The sequence below is a fragment of the Pelodiscus sinensis genome, chromosome 32 (assembly GCF_052426305.1).
Source record: "Pelodiscus sinensis isolate ZL-2025 chromosome 32, ASM5242630v1, whole genome shotgun sequence".
NCBI classification, from domain to species: Eukaryota; Metazoa; Chordata; order Testudines; family Trionychidae; genus Pelodiscus; species Pelodiscus sinensis.
In genome coordinates this window covers 14,571,993-14,580,667 of record NC_143083.1, presented here as the reverse complement: position 1 = coordinate 14,580,667, position 8,675 = coordinate 14,571,993, and the positions used below count along the sequence as shown (strand labels likewise).

The following is an 8,675-nucleotide window of genomic DNA, read 5'->3' as shown; positions in this document are numbered from 1 at the left end:
CGCTCTACCCCCTCTAGTCCCAGGGCCACTCCCCATTGCCCATGCCCCTCTGCAGCCTACTCCCCCCTGGGTCCCTGTGCACCTCGCCTTTCCTTCCTGACGCCCCCCTTGGCCCCACACATCCTGTGCTCCTCCCAGTGCTTCCTGGCCGCCCCCCCCCCATGCACCCGGTTCCCCCAGCGCACCCTGCAGTGCTTCTGTACCCGCCCGCCCCCGGAACGCTGCGCGCCCGGAACGCGGCGTGCCGGCTCCGTTGTCCCCGGCCGGACCCCAGGGCGCGCGGCGCCGGCCGGGCCACTTCCGGTGGGCGGGGCCGGCCTGAGAGGAAGCGTCGCTGCTGCGCGCCCGCCATGGCCCCGCGCGCTCCCGCCCGCCGCCTCCTGCTGCTGCTCCTCGGGCTCGCGGCCTGCGCGCTCCCCGGCCCCCTGCGCCCGGCCACCGCCGCCCCCCCCGCCAACGGCACCGCCCCCCCCGGGAACCACAGCGCGGGCGGCGGGCTCCGCGGCCTGGACCTCTGGGGCCCCCCCCTGCCCGCCCTGCGCCGCGGCCTCTACGTGCTCAGCGGCCTGGGCGGCCTCGCCGCGCTCTACTTCCTGCTGCGCGCGCTGCGGTGAGCGGGGCGGGGAAAGGGGGGGGGAGGGGGGGGGGGCCGGGGGGGGAAAGGGGGGGGAGGGGAGGGGAGGGGACGGGAGGAAAAGGGGGGGTTGGGGGGGGGGGGAGGGGAGGGGGGAGGAGGGACTTGGGGGGGGGAGGGGAGGGGGAGGGGGGGGGCCGGGGAGGGGGGAGGAAAAAGGGGTTCAGGGCCGGGGGGGGAGGGGAAGCTGAGGGTGGCTGTGGGAGGGGGGAGGGGAAAGTGTTCAGGGCCTTGGGGGGAGGGGAAGCTGAGGGTGGCTGTGGGAGGGGGGAGGGGAAAGGGGGTCAGGGCCGGGGGAGGATGGCGCTGGGGGGGTGGCTGCGGCCGATGGGAGGGGAGATTAGTACCTGTAAGTTCAGAAGTATCTGTAAATGAGCTCAAAACTGATTTCAGGTTGAAGAAACCTCAGCGGAAGAAATATGGTCTGCTTTCAAACTATGATGAAAATATGGAGTTGGGTTCACTTGACAGCGACGAAGACACAGTATTTGAAACAAGAAATCTGAGACGGTAGGTGCATGTTTACAAGTAGCTAACTGTCTCTTTCAAAAGATGCACAGATCCTGCAGTTGGATCCTTACAAGTGAAACTCTGTTCAGGTGCAAGGGTCCAACTTTGTAGATCCGACTGCAGGGTCAGGCCTTTGGGTTCTATTAATGTTAACAGTCTCAAGAGAACATACACTCCCATATATTTAAGAGTGTGTGTCTGTCTGTCTATGTCTAAGAATTCCTCCTAAAAGATAAGAATTAGGACCACCAAATTCAGTATGCAACTTCCTCGAATCCTAACTCAAAGCAAGGTCAGGGTTTGATTGTATCAGGAAAATGGGATGTGCCTGGAATGGGAAGACGCCAAAAAGAGACAGAATCACAAGGCAGGTGAAAGGTGCTGGCTGGGGGCACCCCTTTATCCCTAGTGTGGAACTGCCGCAGCCCTGAGGTTCTCACTCCTCAGGCACCCTTGGGCGAAAAGGGGGGGCTGAAGCTCCCCCCTTCCCATTTGTACAGAGACATTGCTGGCTGTTTGTCAGGGAGCTGGGGGAAAATGCATAGTTTGCTGTATTCCTCACTCTGGTGGGGGAACGCAGGGAGCAGACAAACCTGGACCCGCTCCAGCCGGGGGCCATGCACCCCTCCCCCAACTGTGCCTGCTGAAGCTGCAGTTGCCATGGAGAAGTGCTTCTCAGCTGGCCCCAAGCTGCTGCAGTGAGAGAGGGCTGGGGCTGCCCTCTCTCCTTGGTTCATCCTGCATATTGAACCCCTCACCCAAGACCCACCCCATAGCAGTGATTTAAATGAAGAAAAGCAAAAATTGAGTTAAGGACCTGAGCACTATAGATGATCTTGTTTAGGATACTAAAGGGCCTTTATACATCTGGATTTGTTAGAGACATGCATTAATAATTAGCATTTACAAAACCCGAGAGCAATAGAAATATTGATTTGTTGTTTAACTGGGGGAGGGGAAGTATTTTTTTTGTTTTGTTTTTTTGGAGCAGGGTTTCACTCAGCTTAGTAGCATGGTGCTAGTGCATGAAAACCAGCAAGTAAAACTGAATAGAAACTTACTAACGCCTGCCCAAATGAAATTGACTAGGTTATTTTCTCCCAGAGACTAAGTGAAATGAATGGTAAACAGATTTCAGATCCTTTGTTTTAAGAATCTACTAGGGGCTTTTGATAAGATAAGACTTTGTTAACATTTTTTCCAATGTGAAATTTCCCCTTACTCTGCTTTGCATAATTTTTCTGCCTCCTTCCAGTCTGCAATAGTGATTGGACTTTTCCGCAGTAACTTTTATTGCGCGTATTTCTGCGATGGACCCAGTGCAGTACAATAGGTGATCTGTGTCAGGTAGTTATGTTGCTCTCCTATAGAGGTTGCTCTACAAAGGTCTAAGAGAGTACAATTCAGAACAAACACAATGACATTATCACATAGTGCTGGAATTGATTGTAGAACAGTCCTTTACAAAGATGGAAAGGGAGGGAGGGCATCTGATGTGCACACCTTTCGGACTCAGTTCCCAGCAAAGGAGATGAAGGGACTGATTACCCAGCAATTCGAGCAGCATTTAAGCAGTGTCTGGAGTGCAGGTGTGGTTTCCTGTGCAGTGTGTAAGAGGGCAAAGAGTGCTGTGTGTTCCCCGTCTCTGGTTTAATGTTCTAGCTACTGAAAGTGGGAGACTGAAAACAGTGGCTAGAGGCAGGCATGCTGTGGGCAGGCTGCATGTGAGTTCTCTCTGCATAGCTCTAGCAATGCATATCCCAAAATCATCTTCCCTAGCATCATGGAGTCTCTGCATTGTCTACCAGTGTCCTTCTGTCTGAAGCAATCTGCTCCTCTCTTCACTGTTCTGAGAGCCAAGAAATCTTTTTGCTGCATCTGTACTAACCATGTCAGGCTCCTTTGCATTTAATCAGCTAATGCATGTAAGGCACTTTGAAGTTGTTATTCTTTTACTTGGAATTTTGCCAGATGGAATATTGCCGACTGAACACCTAATAAAGCAAACTCGGCCTTTAACACTGAGCGCCCAGCTCTGCACGACTCTACATTTGGAGGCACGTGCTCTCCTCTGTCTTTGTTCAGAAATCACTTTCTCTTCATTGTGTTCTGTTCTGATCCCATACAGTGTAATAAGAATGCCTAGCTTTTTTATCAGTAGCTCTCCAGGTACTTTACAAGGGAGGCCAGTATCTTCCTCATTTTACAGCTGGGGAAATAGAGGCACAGATGCAAAATGGTTTTCTCAGCAGATTTGTAGCAGAGTCAGGAATAAGCCTGGTCTCCTGAGTTTTCAGTCTAGTGCTTCATCCACTAGACCACACTCTCTCTTTACAGAGAGGAAGCAGTTAATAGAGAGCTCACCCACATGCTTCCTTAGGGGCGTTAAATGCTTGTACAGTATATTAGCTTTCTAGAGTCTCCACAGGAAGCATTCTTAGTCTTAATAGGAAGAACCAATCATGTCCTAAGTCAAAGCAGTCTTTATCCCATTAAGACACGTTAATTTTAGTGCATGCTTTTTGCAGTGGAGTCTTGATAAGTGGGATTGATTCCTTCAAAGTATTTTCAAAGAGGAGGAGAAGTGTGTGTGCATGTGTGCAGCCCTCCTTCAACTCGCTCCCCCTGCCGCCTGCCCCCAGCTATCTTAAGGGATACTAACAATCTGTCAAGTTGTAAATGCTCATTCTGGTGCTTGGATGTCTTCTATTTTCCAGGTGATGTGGGACCTTTGGCTCTGACTGCGAAGTTACAAGTCCACCTGCAGAATCGTCTCACCATTTCCTGGGTTTATTGTTTCTAACTGCCTAAGATGACTGCTAGTTAAGAGTACACAACTTTATAGGTGTGCGTGGGGGGAGGGCTCTACCCCCATTTCCATTGTGTAGAAGAAGGCAGAGTGATGAGATGACAGGTCTTACTGTACTGGGTCGTATGGCTCACACAGGAGGCCTTGTAACTCAGGATGATGAGAATGTGACTATCTCTGGCGGGCTTTCAGTTTCTAACATTCCTAGTGATGGACTGAAGTATTGCAGCCACCTCAGCCTGCCTGTGAAATCTAGTCAATATCCTGTAGACATTCATACCCCTCCTAGCAATGGTTGCAATGAGGCTGAAGTATCAGGTACTTGGATTCTCTCTTGTTGACTACACAATGCTCTTGTAATGCTGATAGAAGATTACTTTTTACTAATTGCCTTTTATAATTGACTCCTCGTCAAGTGATATCAATCTGAGGTCTGGAGCTATTTCTTGTGTTTGGTAATGGGTCTGCCCTGTATTAGGTTAATGAAGCCAGCTTGGAGAATGACTGTGGGGAGGTGGTGGGGAGTGGGTTAGGCGGGCCAGTGTTGCGGTTGCAATTAGTGCCAGTGCAGCAACCCAGAGATGGAAGGGGTACAATGACAGTACAAGTCATTACTTGACTTAGAGAATGAAGAAATCTGTTTACGGCTAAAGGATGCTTCTGGGCCAGGAGAGACTGAAGTAGTTCTAACTTGTTTGGCTAGACTGTGGGATCAACACACTGTCAGACTGTACCGTTTTATATTGTTTCAAACCAAAGTCCCTTCCTCACAGAGGCGTTGAATATCTACCAAGCTATTGGATTCAGTATCGATGGCATTGCTGACCAAGGTTATCAGGCACAGAAAGACACGGAGGACAAGTCCCTCTGAACACTTCTGAGAAGGACTATTGGCTGGACTGTTGACCTTGAAGAGGAGTCGAAGCCGGATCTCTATCGACTGCAAATCTAACGCCGCGGCAGTGCAGGGTTCAGAAATAACTCCGGCGTGAGAGGAGCTGTGTCAGTCCATGCGTTGGTGCTCTGGGCTGGGTCTTAGAATAAGCCCAGTGAGCCACAGAAACGTCCTGTTGTAGCATGGCGGGGGGCCCTCTGGGAATGTACTGCAAGTGTGCAGCCAGTGGTTCCGTCCGCGCACCCTCCTCGGATGCAAACGCTGTGGTGGGAACTCTGCTAGCAACAAACCTGGTTCAAGCACAGCATCAGCCCTGGGGCAATTCTGCCATTTTACTGTGGCTCCAAATGCAACAGTTGCAGGGTTCCCCCAGGACTAAAGCATGTGGCTTCAGCCACGGTGCAGTTTATTTGCAAATAAAGGGCCACGCAGCCTTGCAGTCGTAAACATCGCCCCCTCTTGCAGGGAAGAGGGTGTTATTGTTACAAGAATCCCAGCACAGTCACCCGGCAAGATGGAGAATCACCAGCTGGGGTGGTGCTTTACACCGACAGGGCTCTATTCTAGATGCAGGCTAGATGCTTTGGGAGGTGTCTTTGGGATGGCAGCTCCTTTCTCTCTGCAATGATTTCTCTCTTGTTAATGAGGAAGAAACTGACCTGTTATAAAAAGCAGGAAGGAGACTGAAAAATTGACAGTGCCTAAATTGGGTTGCTACCAGCCACGCAGCAGAAGGGATCTCCCTGAGTTGCTGCTAAGTCTTGAACAAGACAGTGTAGGGAGCACTTTGTCCTCTGACGTCATCTACGCAAGGGGCAATATTTCTACTTACCAAGGCATCATGATTAGAAGTGTTGATTTTTCTCTGCCGCTCTCGATACCTCAGCTCTGCCGTAGGTGTCCAGCCTGCCGCAAGGAGCATGTGCCTATTTAAGATTTTAAAAACAACATATTTTTGAAAGGACGACTTTCATATGATCAAATAGCACCTTGGTAGTCACTGATTTCATCTAATTTGTATCTGTTAATGACTGTGTTTGCACCTTTGTACGTTTAACTGATGGAGGGATGACCGTGCTTTCTGTTTTATCTGAGCATAGCTGTCCTGGTTCAGTTTGGCCACTGCTGCCCATTAGGTGATACAGAGAGTTAGGTTGTTTTGATTCGTTTGAATGGTGTTGCCTTCCACCCTTCTAGGGTGGTATTACTTTAACGTACTTGATAATGCCTTGCCTTAACCTAGGGGTGGGAAACCTCAGGCCTAGGGGCCGCATCCGGCCCCCAGCTTGCTTGGATCCAGTCCCTGAGGCTCAAGGCTCCCCCCCAGCATTGGGCCCCGCTGTCCCACCGCTGGGCTGGGGCACACAAAATCTATTAGCTTGGGCTCCCCTAGGCTTTAGTGTGTGAGGGGAATGTGGGGTGCGTCTTTCTCCTCCTTAGTCGGGGCCACGTCAGTGAGGTTTTTTTGTTTGTTTTTATTTTGTTTCTCACTTGTGTGTGGCGACCCCCAACTGATTTTTCTGTGGCTCAGCAGCCTGCAACCCAAAAAAGGTTCCCCACCCCTGCCGTAACCCTTCAACTCCCATCATACCTGTGTTCCCCTAAAGCATCTTTCACAGGTCTCCTAAATCGGACACTGCATTGCAGTCCAGTTAACTGTTTGGCTCAGCTCTTTGGCAGTAATGTTCACTGGCCTTGAATTAGCTGAGAAGTTATTTTATCATCCCTTAAGTTCTGCTTCTCTGTTGCACAGAGTTGGTTTGCAATCTTTGATTTTCTTGGGTCTGCTGGAATATACAATTCTAAGACCATGTTGATTTTAACATGTTAGCAGTTCAGTGATTCTCACGAAAGAAAATGGGACCTTTTATTTTTTTAAATATATATATATATATATTTTTCTTTCAATTATTCGGGTACAAAATAAGGGCCAATTATGGAAGTGTTCTAAATGGAGTTCAATGTCCCCATAGTAATTAAAAATCTAGATGGTGGTAGGACTGGAACATGTAGCCTGCGAGTTACCAATTTTGCTGATATTACATAGAGTAAATTAAAGTAGATGCCTAAATTCATCTCATTGCAGAAGGCTGGCATGATGCCTATGCCCCATTTAAATCCTCAAAATAAGATGCTGTGTGTGGGTTACTTTTGCCCCCTGTAGAATAGAGGCAGTATTTCCGGGGCTGTGAAGGGGACGCTTGCTACCCAGGAAAAACCCTCTAGCACTTTCTGATTGGAGTCTTTTTTTGACTGGAGAGAGATCTGACCTGTGGCCGATTCCAGATTTAAAGCTGATTTAGGCTATTTTTTCACTTAATCCCGCGGAGTGCAGCTTAAATTCTGTATTTTGGAGTCAGTATGTCAGCCTGTCTTGGCCGGTCATAAGTCAAACTTATCTCACATTCCTGCTCTCAGGCTTTTGGTTGAGAAAATGATTGTAACGTACCTTGCGGGAGGAAGTGTGGGTCTCTTGCTCCATTGGGCCTTTGCTTCCTTGCAGCCCACGCAAGGGAAGAAGGGGGAATCGGTGCTGTGGCGAGCTGCTCTGGAAAGCAGTGGAAACGCCTTAGCAGTGGACAGCCGGAGTGAGGCCAGTATAGCTGTGCAGGGCTATTGCTAGTAATGGCTTTTAAATCTGGACTTGTTCCCCCCACACAGAGGAGTTCAGCCTGGGAGGAGCCTTCTGCCTTCGTTTTAATGATTTTTAAGCATGTTTTTCTGTTCCACATTGATGCCCTGGTCGACTACTTTGCAGCTTTTGGGGGCTTCCCAGAGTTCCCCTGGCAGCGCATCTGGATTTGATGAGTCCTACTCTGTGGTGTTTTGGGAGTGAGTGCCAGGGGCCATTCTCTCTGGCTGCTGCCTCTCACCATTGCCCTGCCCAGTTTGCTCCCTTGACCCTGGAGCTTCAGACCCTGACTCGGTTGTTGCGAAAGAGCCTGATTTGCAAGACATCCACGTGTCAGCTCAACACGGACCAACCTTGTGTGCTCCTCTGTCATGTTCACGCAGACATTGCCCAGTGGGCGCGCCCCAGGTAACCACAGTATAGTCTGCCTGAAACTGTTGGGGTTGTTGAAGCCGAAGGCTAATTAACAAAGTTTACATAATTCTCTCTAGTCTGTTTGGGGCTTTGTATCAAGTTATCCAGTTCTGGCATCGAACTGCTTCCCGCTGAACTCCTAGGCAAATTATCTGGGGCTTCTGCTGCCGTTAATGAGATTGGTACCAACTGCAGCTTTCAACGGTTAATGCTGTACTTCTGTTCCATTTGCACATGACTTCAATGAGACCTGTAGCGCTGAAGTGCTGGGAGGTGGACCTGTGGTCTGACCAGATTGCTAGACAGTCAATAAAAAAGCACTTCAGTGCATAAAGTGTTCCCTCCCCACTTGATTGTGTTTATTTTTAAACAGCAGCCAGTCTTGCATTCCCTTTTGCTTTCCCTTTGGTCACCCCTCACATCTTCAAACAAGATGAAACGTTGCATTTCAGCAGATTCCTCCCTTGTAGCGACGGTATCTGGTAACCTTGGTTATTCCGAACGGCTGCCTGCAACAGAGGGCCCAGTGCTGGGCTGATCCAGAATATGTTCTGTCTCAAACTCACTCTTTCTAGCATATGCAGTCACTCTTATACCAGTATCCCTGGGCTCCCTGTCTTGCTAAAGCAGGGGAGGGCGCTGTTCTCTTGTCTAGCTGCTCCCTGTTATCTTCATAGAATCGGAGTGCCTGGGTTTTGTCCTTGGCACCCCAAGAGTTAGGGAAGCATGTCCCTGTTGGAGGTGGGGAGCTGAGGTCCAGTGTAGGTCAAATGACAGACCC

General features: G+C 50.0%; 1 protein-coding gene across 1 annotated transcript; it reads left to right on the top strand.

Annotated features, from left to right (window-relative positions):
• Window positions 1-292: 292 nt before the first annotated feature.
• FAM174C (family with sequence similarity 174 member C) lies at window positions 293-8,233 on the top strand. Its single transcript, XM_075902676.2, has 3 exons — window positions 293-610; window positions 1,028-1,144; window positions 3,862-8,233. The coding sequence occupies exons 1-3, from the start codon at window positions 351-353 to the stop codon at window positions 3,863-3,865; spliced, it is 381 nt and encodes a 126-aa protein (XP_075758791.1). The 5' UTR covers window positions 293-350; the 3' UTR covers window positions 3,866-8,233.
• Window positions 8,234-8,675: the final 442 nt, after the last annotated feature.

Excerpts from the sequence above, each read along its gene's own strand:
- FAM174C (XM_075902676.2), top strand. The coding sequence starts at position 351 with ATGGCCCCGCGCGCTCCCGCCCGCCGCCTCCTGCTGCTGCTCCTCGGG. Across the intron at positions 611-1,027 it reads TTCCTGCTGCGCGCGCTGCG|GTTGAAGAAACCTCAGCGGA; the intron begins GTGAGCGGGGCG and ends AACTGATTTCAG.